The sequence below is a fragment of the Podarcis vaucheri genome (assembly GCF_965113315.1).
Source record: "Podarcis vaucheri genome assembly, chromosome: 4".
Taxonomy (NCBI): Eukaryota; Metazoa; Chordata; class Lepidosauria; order Squamata; family Lacertidae; genus Podarcis; species Podarcis vaucheri.
In genome coordinates, this window is record NC_138762.1 from 55,390,356 (window position 1) to 55,407,112 (window position 16,757).

Consider the following 16,757-nt stretch of genomic DNA (forward strand, 5'->3'; position numbering starts at 1 on the left):
TCCTTATGACAAGCAAATGTTCAAGGAAGTGGCTGACGTGAGGGAAGTCAAAATCCCAAGCAGACTTACTCATAATAAGGTCCAGTGAATATCTGTGAGGTGGAATCATTGTCAAGATTTTAAACAATTTCCCCCAAAATTGTCATAAGATTGTTGTTGGTTTTTAGGGCTGCAAAACCAGAAGCCGTAATAAAACTGAATTATTTGGTTTTGCCTTACAGGTATCAGGCAAATAGGTTCATCGGTGGCATAATATCCAATTTCATTTCCTCCATATGGGAAATGTTTCGGCGCAATGCAGAACTGTAGCTGTAGATTATTGCGTAACATGGGAATTCATCACAGGGAAAATATTAGATGATTGAGCCATAGCTTTCTGCGGTAGATGTTTCTATCTCCCTCATGTAAACAAGTGCTTTCATGATTCTTACTTTTACCTCAGGGCAAAAGAGTCACCGAAAAGGAAGAAAGGGGCATTGTTATACTACTTAAAGATTAAGTAACTCCATGATGCTGCTTCCTGTTACTAGCTTTTCCTGCTTCTCGCACTGGGCATGGATTTAATTTCCACATCCCTCAAGTGTCATATCAGTGCACATTACACCACTTTGTTTATACACCCATTTTATTACTAACTCACAGCACAGTTTACAACATTTATTAAAACTAGACCTATTTCCCACAGAACCTGAACGGATTTCTGCTCCCTGAGCTACAAAGCTTTCTATGTTTACAAAGGACCAAACTGCAGGTTATATTAAAAGAGCTTTTAACTGACGTGCTTAGAAAAAGCAGCTGCGTGTATGCATATGTGTGTGTGTCAGTTGTGATCAGTCATCCTGGAGGGCATGAGAGGGATGTGGGTGATGCTGTGGTCTAAACCTCTGAGCTTCTTGGGCTTGCCGATCTATGATCAGCGATTTGAATCCCTGTGACGGAGTGAGCTCCCATTGCTCTGTCCCAGCTCCTGGCAACCTAGCAGTTCAAAAGCACCCCAGTGCAAGTAGATGAATAGGTACCACTGCAGCGGGAAGGTAAATGGCATTTCCGTGCGCTCTGGTTTCTGTCACGGTGTCTCGTTGCACCAGAAGCAGGTTAGTCATGCTGGCCACATGACCCAGAAAGCCGTCTGTGGACAAACATCGGCTCCCTTGGTGTGGAAGCGAGATGAGTGCTGCAACCCCAGTCGCCTTTGACCGGACTTAACCGTCCAGCAGTCCTTTACCTTTTTACCTTTTACCTGTTCCCTACTCCCTTTGCACCTTTTCCCCACAAAAAAATATCCCCTGGGAGCTGTGCTCTCTGAAGGTGCTCTTTGCAGCCCAGCCCTCTCCATGAAAGGTTGCTGTTTCTCCATGTTAAACCATTGCTACATACATTTTCTGCCTCAGTGTATAGTTCCATGAAGAGTCAGGAACTGCTGGCTTATTAAGGTCTCCGTAACACACTAGGATAAGGTACGAATCCATCTCTATATCTTATCTACTTATTTCATAATACTTCACTTCTACGCAGTTCTCAGAACTGTTTGCATGTTCATCTAGCTTCATGTTGATCTACATTTGTGTAGTTGGTTGGTAGGAGAGACTTGTTGGTGATGCACCCATGGGGGCTGCCTGGTTGTTGTTGATCTGACAGGCCATCTCAGAGGTGGTTCCCCATTTGTGGAATGCTCTTCCTGGTGAGGTATATCTTTCTCCATTCCTCTTTGTCTCCATTCCTCTTTGTCCAGTCGTTTGGTAGCTGAAATATACTGTTTGTGGCAACCCTGAAATCATTGACTGAGAGAATGAAATTGTTTTTAACAGTTTTAATGATTTTTTAAAAATGATATTTCTGTTAATATGCTTGCCACCCTGGATTGCTTTGGGATGAAAAACAGGATATAAAGCAAACAAATAACAATAATAAATAGCTTCTATACATTTCTACAGTGGCATGGACAGGCTTAGTTTGACTGAAAGTGCTATTCAGGTGAGATGCATCATATCATCCATTTCACAGCAATAAATTCTGCAAAATCTGCACAAGTTTCTACAGAATTTCAAACATTTGGCATAGAGACTGAGGTAACACATGATAGAAGTACCTTGGATCTGTTGGGAGAAACTGAGAAAATTCCAGAGTGGAAAATTTTCCCTCTCCATTCCCTGAATGCCTTACATTATGTCTGTAGGTCTTGTGACTCGTCAACAGATGAATGAAGTCTGCAAGGCAAGTATTGTGGCCATTCTGGTGCCTGGCTCTCCCCATCCAAAATTTTGTAAGGACTACAGAGGCCAATTTAACAGGTCGCTCATGAGCTTGTATGCATGGCTGATAGGCTGTTTGCCCAGTGGGTCACAGATCACTTGCATATGCTTTATTTTCACAATATTCTGATGCTCTAAATTAATTATGACATTTCTATGATTTGGACTGTGCTCTCAGAAAGCATCAGCTGTGCCTCATGGAAAAGTTGACAATGACTGAATTTTGTGGACTAATTTCTAGACAGCTCTCATTTCTACCTCTGGATATTTTTTAAACCAGAAAATGACCTACTGATACAAAGAGATGGTTCTTTTTACCTTTTTGATATGAGTGCCTCTTCCTTCCTTGTATAGATAGAGATGGAGCTAAATGTAAGTCCCCTGGAATGGAATTCCACAGGTAAAATAAACTTGTATGATTATCTGAAAATACGTTAATTTGTTTTCTATATGAAGCTGAATGCATTAACACCGGCAGTTTCCCCCAATAAATTTCCTCAACTTTACAGTTAGTCTGTACTATGCTTATTTAAATATTCCTCTTGGCTATTTTCAGAAACAGCAGATAATGGAATGTTTCAGGGACCTGAACTTCTCAAAATTACCACCAGCCAAGCCGTCACACCATCAGCCAAGACTTTCCAGGTAAAATGACTCATTAGTACACTGTGCTTCTACTTCTTCTGTGGCTTATGGTAAGAAAATTGTAACTCAAAATATCCTGCTGACCTTTTTTATGTTGCTAACCATATTGCCTTTATATGTCAGTTCAGTTTATTCCCATAGAGCAGGATGATGTCTGCAGAATGAACACTGATCTTTTGCTTATTGGCTTTTTGTGTAAGACTTTAATGAGTTAATAGAAACTATAGATATCCTTTTAAAAACCCTGTTGTTAATTTTCCAAACGAGATGGCCTTGTTTAATGATGCACAGGAATCTTTCATCTTATGTTGGAGTTCGGTTCCAAGGGTTATGAGTAGTACAAGGCTCTTGCCTATATCTTGTAACTGCCTTGATGACTTTGTAAACCACAATTTTTTTTACTGCTGTATATGAAGATGGACTGCAGCTCATTGGTACAGCTTTGCATGTATAAGATCACATGTATCTTCAAGAGTCATAAGGAGCACAGGTAATCAAAGGATGCAATACTAGACTAGGCGGATTCTTAGAAGTTAATTTGTGCTTCCCAGTGGCACCACTAGGATTGGGCTTTGGGGCCTAGGCTGAAAGTCTCCCTCAATGAATCCGGAATGGCAGTGGTAGGTAAGATGGCAAGCCACAGCATGTGTCAGGTTTGCAGGTGGTTGCTCGCGAGTAAACAGCCAGGACTCCGACCTGTCTTTTACAGGTTTTATTTCGTGCAAACTATGTACAGTGCAGAAGCCCAAAGTTCATGTCTGTCTCAGTCACTTGCAGATTCCGGGAGTGGCCCCTTCCAGTTTTTCCCCCAACATAAAAACTTAGACACCCCAAATCTCTGCCTCCCCTTCTTCCGTTTCATCCCTGTGCGCAAACTGGGTGACGGAAGCGGCATGTCTGTTTCCTGACCAGCCTGGCTAAGCGAAGCGCTTGCGCTCACCGTAGCCTCTGTGAGCCTTTCCCTCACCTCGCCCCTCCTTTCCCCTTCTGCTTCACTGGAGGCGTGGTTCTCTCCAGTGCCTGATGAAGAGCTACTTCTGAACGTTGGAGGCTCCCTGTATTCTTGTGTCCCTCTCCCCCCTTTTGATGGCAGTCCCCTGACAGCATGCTAGAAAGCAAAGTGCGCACACCACCAATTTAATATACATACCCCCAAGGCAATGAGAGTGGAAACGAGAGGAGCCAACCAGATGCCAGCTTTGGGCAGAGCATGGAGGAAGCAGGTCAAGCAACCTTAGATCAGCCCCTCCTTGCCCCAATACTCTCTGTGGTCTCACAACCCCAAAGGTAGTGTCTGATTGGCTAAGTTCAATGCCGCTCTCATTGTTTGGGGGAAATATTGTTAGTTAAAAGTTGTGGCAGATGACTACAAAGCCTCAGCCGCTATCAGCACATTGCTTTGTTTCCTAGTTTGTGGTAAGCAGCCTTGCTCCTTTACCTACATGTTCCTCCCATGGGAGTGGCCATTGGGTCTGTGTGGGAGAAGAGTGTCAACAGCAGGTGGGTGAGCAAGAGAAAGAAGTGTGTCAACAAGGCCCCCATCCCCAACCCTGCTTCAAAGGAGCCTCATCAGAAGCCCTCTCAAACCTGGCAGTGCTTCTGGTGCAAATACACTATTAGGCTCCTCAGGATCCCATCTCTAGCCATCTTTATAAAGGTAAAGGTAAAGGTACCCCTGCCCGAACGGGCCAGTCTTGACAGACTCTGGGGTTTGTGCGCCCATCTCACATCTATTGGCCGGGGGCCAGCGCTGTCCGAAGACACTTCCGGGTCACGTGGCCAGCGTGACAACGCTGCTCTGGTGAGCCAGAGCCGCACACGGAACGCCGTTTACCTTCCCGCTGGTAAGCGGTACCTATTTATCTACTTGCCCCCGGGGGTGCTTTCGAACTGCTAGGTGGGCAGGCGCTGGGACCGAGCAGCGGGAGCGCACCCCGCCGCGGGGATTCGAACCGCCAACCTTTCGATCGGCAAGCCCTAGGCGCTGAGGCTTTAGCCCACAGCGCCACCCGCGTCCCAGCCATCTTTATAAGCACTGCTAAATAGCTGCTTTCCATTTGGAGACAGGGCAGGATATGAATTTACCCTGTGATCCATGGCGAAGACTGGAGGTTTTGTTTTCTGATTAATTAGCTGCCACAATCAACCTGGGATTGGCATTGGGCGCACACCTCTTGTATTGCACTAATTTTGAAGGTGGGTCTGGTACTCTTCACCTCTGTATTGTCAGGATATGATGCAAAAGGTTAAGGTGTAGTCTGCTTCCCTCCTTGGAAATGTCTTGGCCTCCCTCAGGAAGCTGATTGTAAAGTTACTGGAAGAAAAGCAACATATATTTCCCCTCAGTATATGGGATTGGATTTTCACAGGCGGTAGATCTGCTGAGTCAGTAAGCACTGTCTTGCTGAGCAACTTTTATAATTGCAATCATGCTTTAAGCACCTCTTGTAATTTTTTATTTATATCATCACTGGTCCCTGAGTAATGATTAGGTTCTTGTGTACGTGATAATGAGGCCCATCAAGCAACAGTAATTGATAAGAATTAGCTCTGTCATACTTACTGTCAGAACACATGTCTTATTTATCTGGCACTGGACAATGCCCCCCCCTTTAAATACCTAACCCAAGGGCATTCTTGTGAATCTGTGGTTGAAGTGAAGGAAAGCTAGTCAACTGAATCACACCCCCGTGTTTGAAAGTGCCACCTGACTTAAAATGGAACACAAACAACATTGCAGGCTAGGACTTTTCTGTTCAAATAGAAATGCAGTCCAGATAATGGTTCTTAGTTTATGTAAAAAATCCTCCAGCTTTTCATAATTGTAGAGTTAGAAGGGACCCTGAGGGTCATCTAGTCCAACCCCCTGCAAAGCAGGAATCCTGCCCACAGTTATCCCTGGGTGGGCTTGAGCCACCAACTTTCTGGTTAAAGTCGGGTGCACTAACCCATTACACCACCTGAGGGACCGGTAAGAAAGTTGAGTGAAGCTATTTGTGGTGCAGAACACCAATCAAAAAGGATGGCACTTGTGTTGATATTATGAATAGCAGCAGACAAGAAAGAAAGATCAAAATCGTGAATCTGAATTATATTGCAATATCCAAAGACCATTTGGATAATGAGGAGGATGACTAAATATATATTTTAATTTTTTTTTAGTGAACTAGAGGTTTGCAAGAAGCCCTTCATGGGAGACAAAAACCAACAAGGCATAGAAGCGCACACTTTTAAAATGAAAGGGCTCTGTATGGCAAAGGTGGCATTAGTCCAGTGGTTCCCAACCTTTTCTTGGCCATGCCTCACCTAATCATCTCTAAAATCCTGATGCCACCCCCCACCCCCCGTGGCATATAAGTCTTGTTATTCAAAAAGTGAACTCCTGTTCACGAGGAGGAATCCTAAAATGCCATTAACTGTTAATAACTCATTCTTGAATTGCCCCCCTTAAAAATCAAATTGCTCCCCTGAGGGGCATGTGCCCCACATTGGGGACCACAACATTAGTCTATTTCTAGAGTGCCCAAGATTGTTGTGTTGGTGATAATTATAGACAGTGGGGAAATAGTTCCTCAAACGAAATCCTATTAATGTGTACCCGTGTGTGCTTGCCTAATAGATTCTGTTTCAAATTACCTCAGCTGCTATTCTCTTTGCACAGGAATCAAAGGACAAAGGCAAATTCGACTGTAATGTGAGGGTCATGACAGGATAATAGAACAATGGCATGGAAACAGCAACTTCCAAGGAAAGGATTAGCAATTAAAATGGCAAGAATCCATTACATTGTTCTTGCTGTCTGACCTCATTTTCTGCTTCCTGGTTCCATTCCAGTATTCACAAGGAAATACAGGTTAATAGATAGAAAGATGGGAACAGACACATTCACATCAATTTGGGGCATCTTATAAACAAAAATGGCTTCCAAGCAACCTGGTTGGAGTTTCCACCTTGATAGCCTGATTGAAGCTGGCATAAATTGTACACAATCCATGTATGGTGTAAAGTTACCAGACATCCCTGTTTCCCGGGGACAATCCCCGGTTTTGCAACTCAGTCCCCATACAAAATCAATTGAAGTTGAAAAGTGTCCCCGGATCCATTGAAAAAAATCTGGTAACCTTAGTATGGTGGCCTGCAAAAGATTTAATAAACCTCCTATTTTTGTTGCTTGCTTGGGAGTTCAGATACCTGGCACATCATAATACAAGTCTGGTGAGCTGCGCTCAGGTTGGCTTGACAAGTTGTGCAAGCTTGGCCTAACTGAAAAGGAAACTTAACCATAATTGCTGATGTGGGTGGCGCTGTGGGTTAAACCACAGAGCCTAGGACTTGCCGATCAGAAGGTCCTGATCGGTGGTTCAAATCCCCATGATGGGGTGAGCTCCCGTTGCTCTGTCCCAGCTCCTGCCAACCTAGCAGTTCGAAAGCACGTCAAAGTGCAAGTAGATAAATAGGTACCGCTCCAGCGGGAAGGTAAACGGCGTTTCCGTGCGCTGCTCTGGTTTGCCAGAAGTGGCTTAGTCATGCTGGCCACATGACCTGGAAGCTGTATGCCGGCTCCCTTGGCCAATAAAGTGAGATGAGCGCCGCAACCCCAGAGTCGGTCACGACTGGACCTAATGGTCAGGGGTCCTTAAGTCCCATTATTATTTATTTCTAAGTATGTAAGTTTGCCTCCTGACACTAAGTCCACACCAGCACATCTCTTCAACAATGTCTTTTCCCCCAGGAACTGTTTGCATTTTGCAGGTAGCTTTAAGTGAGCACAATTGTGAAGGATTATTATTATTATTATTATTAAACTGCTTGAAATATATGTGGTGCCTGAGATTCAATTCAGTTAAGCAAAACCTGAAATGGAGGAGGGTTTAAGTAATATCTCATTGTGAAGCAACTGCCATTGGTGTGAAATCTTAGAAGGGAAAATATTACAAAGGCTGACTCTAGTGTGGACTGGCATGAATCAGGCATAATTAAATTTAAATTTTACAGCAATGTAAACACCTGAAGATGGAGACTGACTGTGGGCTCTGGATGCTTCCAGACTGTCTCTGTTTTGGGGTAGTATTCAGTCACATGCTGGCAATTCAGGTTTCACAATGATAGTGAATTTGGAGGTCTTGCCTAACAAACCAACTTCCTGAAAGAACCGGGCTTTTCACAGTGCGGAAAGTGATAGGAAAATGCACTTGAAAGTGTGGGATAATACTTGCTTTGAGGCAACATCATCTAGCCTCCCCACAAACAAATCAGGATAAATGCTCAATAACAACAGGCCAGCTGGAAGTACTGCACCCAGTGACCAGGAAAAAGGAAGTTCTGAAATTCATATGAATGTCTCTAAAGGGCACCATTCCATCTGTCCCTGTTAAGAACATACTCTCTGTTTTATCATAGTCACTGGTGTGGCTTACTCAACAAAAATTGAGTAAGTTCAGACACACAGCACTGCCCTCATGTAAGAAAAGTAATGTGAGGAAAGCTGCTTGAACATTGAAGGCCAGTGAGATGCTGGGAATAGAGAAGAAGGAAACAAACAAGGGAAATAAAACATATATTCATGTACTGAATGACTAGAACGTTGAATTTCAGAAGAGGAAATGGGTCACTGGAGAACCATGCATGATTGATTTGACTTCTTGTTAGATCAATATTTTTCAGCTCTCTTTCACCAGGTGGGGATTTCCTAATCTCTTTACCTAGTCCAAACCTTGGAGGCATCAGACATGCTCCTTCACTATTCAAAACGGCTCATTCAAATAATCATAATTGGTGGCTGCCTTCTCCCAATAATTCCAGGAAAGCAGTTTCTGATTTTTTACTTGTAAGCTTTGCCTTAATCTTTCTGACTTAAATTTTTGTTGCAATGAACCTGTTAAAGGTTACTTCTGAAGGAGAGTTGGAGTATAAATGTTTAAATTAGCCCAATTAAGACTTTAACTGGGTCACAAGCAGTGTGGTATAATATAAGAATGTTGCACCAAATTCAAACATGCTTTTATAATTAAATTCCTGCTGGCTGTGTGCATATTCATGTGCACATGATTTCCAATCAGCTGTTGGCTATGAAGGCGCGTAAATTTACAGTTATGTTTCAGCCTTCATGCATTTCCTGACCGGTGAACAAATTTCCATGTGCAGGGCCAGCTAGACAGGCATACTGTAGCTGTGTAGCCTGAATATATGACTGAAATGATGGTATCAGGAGGAGGGGTTTGGATTTGTTCAGCACTGGGGAATATTTTGGTACAAGCTAGGCTCCACTGGAACTGGCATGGAACCAGAATGTTGATGCTTCAAATAAAAAAGGTTGCAGAGCTGCTTTTAAACTGATTGTGGGGGAAAGCTGACAGGTGCTGAATAGGGCCGGTTTGGAAGAAACTTGCCTCTGGGATGAAGATGTAGGTGAAAAGAAATTCACGATAATTTAAAAGGGGGAGGATTAGAAATAGGCATTGTGAGAGCAAGGGCGTGGGATAGCAATTCAGAAAGGACAAAATATTGCAGGTCAAAACATGAGTGTCAGAGATACTGCACAAGTATTTATATGTTAATGCCAGAGGCCTCCAAGGCAAAATGGGCAATTTTGAGTGCTGGGTCTTAATAAATAGCATTGCTGTAATGTAATGGGTGTAACTGAGACCTGCTGGAATGGAGAGAACCAATGGGACACAGTTATCTCTGGATATAAATTTTATAGCATGGGTAGGAGCCTCCAGCCTGCAGGCCAATCTCAGTTTGGCCCCTACCATAACAGGGAAACAGGGAGGTGCAAATTGACAATGTGCCTGTAATGATCTCTGGCAGACAAGCAAGCTCTGATAAAAAGTAATTGACTCTCTGGCAGTTTTTATGTAGGCTTATTTACAAAAAGACACATCCAGAGACCGGCTCCTCTCCTGATCTCATTTACGTTTGTTAGTTGGTCTAAAGTTTTGCTCCTTCCACAACAGGAAGGATGCCAGACTCCTGCCTTTCCCCTCTTGCTCTTCTGTTGCCTTCTGATTTTATCCAAACGCCTGGATCAGGGACTGAGAGGCAGACCTCCTCCCTCCGCCTCACTCTCACTCAACCCAGATTCAGACTACTGCTTATCTGCTGATTGCCTAGCGACACCTTGGCTGCCTTCCAACTCTTCCTCTCCTTGAGAGTTAATAGAGTCTTCTCCAAAAAGGAGGGTTGAACTGCCCTTTCTTGATTCTGACAGGCAGTTCTCATCTGCAGAGTTGTTTCCTAGTTCAGACTCTGAGTCTAACTCATCCCCTGCGCTCTGGGGGGCCACGTTCCTGACAGTGCCCTAAAACTCATTCAAGCAACTGTAGCTAGAAGAGGCTAAGGAGGCCACAGATTCTGTTATTAATAGGAGTTCAAGTGAGGTTGTGTGTGATCCTGTATGCCAAACATTCTGCAAACGAATTGCACCAGGAGACAAATTGCTGCAGGATACACAGACTCTCAGGATGGTTAGCATTCTGCAGATGCAATGCTGGCAGGTGAGTATTTCTTCACCACAAATGTTGCCACAAAATAAGCCTTTAAACGAGCCCTTCTCACACACTTAAATAAACGTGTCGGAATGAAGTTTGTACACTGAATGGGCATCCATCTGTTGGCATCACCTTTAACATTCCTACGCCAATCAGCTCAACCTCAGACCTTCCCACTGAATGTGTTGCCAGAGTTCCTGATCACAAAGAGGCATCTAAGCATGTTCAGCCAAGCTTTGTTAGAAGAACGTTCCTGCCCTTCCTGCTTAATGAAGGAAAGGTAGGGTTAGGACAAGCACACCTGGCATGTGCAGGAAAGTTGGGGCCCATGCAGCACATGCAGACTGCCCCTACACTTTGTCTCTACAGATCTATTTTTGAACACATGAAGAGGACAACTGGCTCTTACAGTCAGACTAGACTGTGTGTTAGTTATATATCTGTGCCTTAAAATAGAGGGCTTGCATGGGGGCCAGGGACTCAATTCAGATTGGGACCCTACTATATGGGCTAGGGAGCAATAGCTCTTTTCCCCAGTTGTGGTCTTACAGAGGTGAAAATGCTCCCATTGAAGTGAATTGGATCCCACCCCCTCCGCAATTGTAGATGTGGAATCCCTGGTTGGGATTGGCACCATAGTAGTACGGAATAAAATATTAAGAAAAATATCCCTCCCCCCTCCACACACTAGGGTATTGATCATTGTGCTAATTTGTGTAGAAACAAAGAACAACCCTCTTGCATTTAAGGACACTAAAAGGTTAAGGTAAAGGACCCCTGACAGTTAAGTCCTGTCAAAGGCGACTACAGGGTGCAGCACTCATCTCGCTTTTCAGGCGGAGGCAGCTGGCGTTTGTCCACAGACAGCCTTCCGGGTCATGTGACCAGCATGACTAAACCGCTTCTGGCCAATGGAACACCGTGACAGATGCCAGAGCACACGGAAATGCCATTTACCTTCCCGCCACAGCGGTATCTATTTATCTACTTGCACTGCTGTGCTTTTGAACTGCCAGGTTGGCAGGAGCTGGGACAGAGCAACGGGAGCTCACCCCATCATGGGGATTCGAACCACCAACCTTATGATCAGCAAGCCCAAGAGGCTCAGTGGTTTAGACCACAGCGCCACCCACATCCCTCCAGTCTCTCTAGAATTGGCAGACTCCAGCCCTTGGAAATGGAGCAGCAACCAAAGAAGATGTTTCAAAATAGTAAGGGATGTTCCCATCAGCTGGTGCTAGTGAGCAACCTAGCAGTTGTATTCTGAACTAATGGAAGTTTCCATCAGTCTTCAAAAATATCCCCCAAAATAACACATTACTAAATTTTGAAGTTATCAGAGATGGAAAACTGTGGCCAGGCTATCCAGACGAGATTGCCATTGGTCACACTCCATCTTTGGATCCAGTAGTAGATAGGTAGCCGTGTTGGTCTGCCATAGTCAAAATAAAAAAAATTCCTTCCAGTAGCACCTTAAAGACCAACTAAGTTAGTTCTTGGTATGAGCTTTCGTGTGCATGCACACTTCTTCAGATACACTGAAACAGAAGTTGCCAGATTCTTCTATATAGTGAGAAGGTGGGGAGGGGTATTACTCAGAAGGCTGGTGGGAATGGGAGATAGGCAGATAGCTGACATCTTTGGAGTCCTCTTAGGCATTCAGTTAATAATGCAGAATCTATCAGCACCACCAGAATGCACACCTGGTTTTTTTTTAGCAACCCCACCCAGAAAAGGTAGACAACCACCTCAGATAAATGATCCCACCTATACTGTTTACATGCCAAAATGGCATCAAAAGAGCTTGCAAGTATAAAATTAATTAAAAAATCCATACATAATGAAAATGCACAATAGAACAAGTCCATCAAAGCATTAAGAATATACAACAAAGCATAATAGTTAAGACAATTAAATTATTTTAAAATAATTAGATCAGGAAGCTGAAGTTTATGTTTAAATTTAGCTTGTTTAAACAGGTGAGTCTTCAAGAGCCGGCAGAATGCCAATATTCATGTGGCCTTTCGTATTTCAGCCAGGAGGGAATTCCAGCATGTGGACAAGATGGAACTCTGTGAGACCCCATAGTGTAAGTGCTACGGGTATAAATGAAATAGTAAAACAGGAGCAGACAATAAATTGTGTCTCATCATCTGCTCTTCTCCCCAGTTCTGTCAGTGCCACATTAGTTTCCTACACACCCTAAAGAGGCGGCTAGTTAATACTAGATCCTAATTATTAAAACTTTTTAATCCAGGTTGAAAATGCCACCAGGTTTACAGCACGAGACATGACTAGATGATGCAGCCCATCCTTTCCTAACAGAACTTTCCCCAGCTGGATACTTAGTACCACTCCAGCATAGGGGGAGATGATGGTTGAATCACAGTGGTTCCTCACTGTTTTCAGCTGTCATAGATGACCTATATTGAGTATATTTACCTGCTGTTGGGGAATAGGCGACAGACTGGAGACTCTGCTGGTGTACTGCTACCACTGCTGACTTAAGAGACCTGGTATAGGGTGGTATACAAATGTAATTAATGAATAAATATTTGTGTCCTTTGCGGGGGGCGCTGTGGTCTAAACTTGAAGGAATGTTTTCTCTCATGTGACCCTGGATGCCCTTCTCTGCAGCAATGAGGGAGATGACCACTTTTCATTGTGATGCTGTATGGAAGCTTGCCTGGTACCAAGTCTTCCATACTTTTCAAAACCAAGCAAAGACCCACTTTTTTTTTATTTACCAAGGCATTTTCATTCTGACTGTTTTTAGGGCTGTGCTTTCTTTTCTTCTTATGCTGCTGCTGTGATATTATGTTTTAACTCCGTACTGTTTTTATGTCATTGCTTTAATGGCAGTCGTTTTACCATTTTATTGTTAATGTGCTTTCTTCTAGTCAGTCATACTGGGAATGGCAATATAAATGTAAATAAATATAAAAAGAGGTCTATTAAATTTCTTATACAAAGGGCACAGTCCCATGATGAACAGCTACATGCAGTTAAGTCAGAAATATCCTTGTACCATGCCAGAGAAATGTCATTTGCTGTTTTGTGCTCTTCATACAAACAGAAACAGAAGTCATACCAGAGAATAGTGTCAACCCTTATAAAGACTCTAAAAATGTCACAGGTGTGTGTGTGTGTGTGTGTGTGTGTGTGTGTGTGGTGGAGGTTGACATATGTTTTCGTAGTTCACCGGAGAGAGAGGTTCAGGAATGCTTCACCCTTCTCTGCTGACTTCTCTCAGTGATGGATAATGGTCTTATCAGCTCTGCCTAACCGTGCTGCAAATTGGACATCAGAATGACTGGCAGGCATTTTCTCAGTGGAAGCTTCCACTTAGGAAATAGTGTTTTAATGGGAGATAACCGTGAAGGAGACGCCCTTCCCCCTTCCACCCTTCTAAGAAGCAGGGACTAATGTGAGCTGTGGAATTCCCTCCCCACAGAAGTGTGTCTGGCACCTTCATTGTGTAGCTTTCATCGTGTGAAGGCACACCTCCTCTTTGTCCTGACCGTTGGCACCTGAGACATATAATTTTAGGACCCACCCCATTGTTTGAATGGCAAATTGTTCTAACTGATTTCAATCTTATATTGTTGTAACCCGTCCTGAGACCTTATGATGAAGGGTGGATAAGAGAGCCAATAAATACTAGTGGTAGGAGGAGTAATAATAATAATAATAATAATAATAATAATAATAATAATAAACAAGTATGAATGCTCCTATGCACTGCTGTAACTCAATCTGTAACTAAACCTTAAGAGGTGCCAGAACTCACCATGAACACCTCCCTTGTTCTCTTACAGTGGCAATGGTGCCCACCTGAGAGGTGCCAGAACTGAGTTCCAGCGAGTTCCGGCTGGGGGAAAAAAAGCCCTTCATGCAACTCACATTTAGTTCCCCCATTTCCCCAGTACTTCACTTCCTCTAGGTTGGCCAGATGCAAAAGAGGAAAATTTATTATTTATACCCTGCCCATCTGACTGGGTTTCCCCAGCCACTTCCAACAGAATATTAAACTACAATATTCTATTAAACATTAAAAGCTTCCCTAAACAGGGTTGCCTTCAGATGTCTTCTAAAAGTCTGGTAGTTGTTTTTCTCTTTGACATCTGGTGGGAGGGTGTTCCACAGGGGCTGGGGCGCCACTACTGAGAAGGCCCTTTGCCTGGTTCCATGCAACTTGGCTTCTCACAGCGACGGAACCACCAGAAGGCCCTCAGCACTGGACCTCAGTGTCCAGGCAGAACACAGCTATAATAGGTACAGAAGCACTCTCTTCCTTTGCATCCGGCCACCTGACTTCTCTCCCCTGTTTTCCCTTTGTGTCAAATTTTAGATTGTAAGCTCCTGGTGGCAGGACCTGTACTCTTGGCCTCTGTAGAACACCATGCACAAGTATGGCAGCAAATAAATAAATGGAATTGTGGTGGGGAAGACCCTGTAGTTTTGGGTGAGAAGAGAGACAGAAAGAGCCATGAACTAAGCAGCAGCAGCCGCAGCCGGTGAGGTTGGGGCACCATTGCTCTCCTGGCTTCTCAACATCATAGGGGATTATTGGGACCTACCGAGAGGGGAGGTTCAGGGAGCTCAGCAAGGTGGGACACATGTCAGTGGAGCCAATGGGATGCTGCTGCCCAGGCCCAGACGGGGGTGGGGGGGCATATGAGCCACTTGGCCTGGGCCTCCGATTCCAAAGGGGGCCTCGGTCAGCATATTCACAATCGCAGGGGATGCATTGGGGCGAACATGGAGGCGCAAAGGCGGTGGTGGGCAGATTCTCTGGGGCCATGGCTGGCAGTCTTTCTTTTGATCAACAATGGCTCAAGAACGCCTAAACGGTTTAGCAATTATAAACATAAACATAAACCACGATAAGGCAAAGTTGCTTGATTTTTCCTGCATAATTCAAGAATTCGCAGAAAAGAAAGCTAGGAAAGCATTTTTAAATGTAAATACTTAAAATAATCCTTTTCCCTGTGTATTTTTATTGTATATTTTCCATTTTGTGTTTATAAGCAGATACGGTTCAACCCTTGAAATAAAATTATTTGTCAGCATAACTTTTGTGAAAATTATTTATATACTTACTTATTTATAAGACTTCAGTTATTCCCAGTGTAAAAAAAGGGGGGGCACATTATCTACCTGGCCCAGGCCTCTGCCTGGCTCTGCAAGGCCCTGCTGCTGCCACGATGTGCCACCCCATGTTTCGCCTCTGCCATCTCCCTCTTGAAAAGCCCCACCCACACCACCTCACCGGCTGCTACTGGAACTAAGGATAGATGCATCTTGGAGAACAAAGTATCATTCGCTGGAAATGTGTCATAGTAGTACTAGGGATACCTCCACCTATGTTTTATTTTGGAAGTGGGGAAATGTTGACACTCCAGGTGTCACTAGACTACAACTCCCATCACCCCTGACCTTTGGCCATGCTGGCTGAGGCTGATGGGAACATTTACAGCCAAAATTTGAAGTGCAATCCTATGCATTTCTACTTGGGGGTAAGTCCCACTCGCCAAAGTTTTATTCAGGGAAGACACATTGAAATTATGAAACATAACTAAGTTAGTTCCATTCATTGCAATAGGTCTGCTTTGAGTAAAACTTAAGCTGCATCTGCACTGTGCAATCAAAGCAGTATCATACCACTTCAAACTGTGGTCCCTAGGATGCTTTGGGGGTAGCCATGGCTATTTAAAATGGCATGATACTGCTTTAGTGTATATTGCAGTTGAATACCAGCCATTGGGGTAAAAGACTCCTACTTCCAAGAAGTTGTGTGTAGGATTAGTTTCACCCATAAACCTGCAAATTCTCTTTCTAGCTTTCTCCCTGTGTCCACCAGTTAAAGTTTATGTCCATCCTTCACATGCTTCTTTCCTAGAATCTGAAAGCAAAGCTCTGAAATGTTTGAAGGTCCCCTACAACTAATTTTGATATATGACATCTTGTAAAATAAAGATCGCTTGTGTGTCTGCCCATGTGTGTTCATGTAGACTGCATTGGGAGAGGCTGATGAAGTGAAATGGAAACATTATTAGCATTTTCTCATTAGCATTTTCCTATTGTTAAATGCCATCTGTGGCCATGCTATTACAAGCTTGATTTAGCTTGATTTAGCTATGTCTTGCATTTTCTCTCAGAAAGCATTTTGGATAATCCAGTATTAAAGGCAAAGGGACCCCTGACCATTAGGTCCAGGCGTGACAGACTCTGGGGTTGTGGCGCTCATCTCGCTTTATTGGTCATGTGGCCAGCATGACTAAGCTGCTTCTGGCGAACCAGAGCAGTGCACGGAAACGCCGTTTACCTTCCCATCGGACTGGTACCTATTTATCTACTTGCACTTTGA

General features: G+C 43.8%; 1 protein-coding gene across 3 annotated transcripts in view; it reads left to right on the top strand.

Annotated features, from left to right (window-relative positions):
* CLIC6 (chloride intracellular channel 6) overlaps positions 1–16,757 on the top strand; it is a 137,525-nt gene that overhangs the window by 20,286 nt on the left and 100,482 nt on the right. For 2 of the 3 annotated variants that reach the window (XM_082220504.1, XM_082220506.1), the window contains exon 2: positions 2,809–2,897. In XM_082220504.1, coding sequence (XP_082076630.1) covers positions 2,809–2,897 — 89 coding nt within the window. Of the gene's footprint in view, positions 1–1,518; positions 1,687–2,808; positions 2,898–16,757 lie in introns of those variants that run through there. The other variant, XM_082220507.1, reaches the window with a different exon arrangement.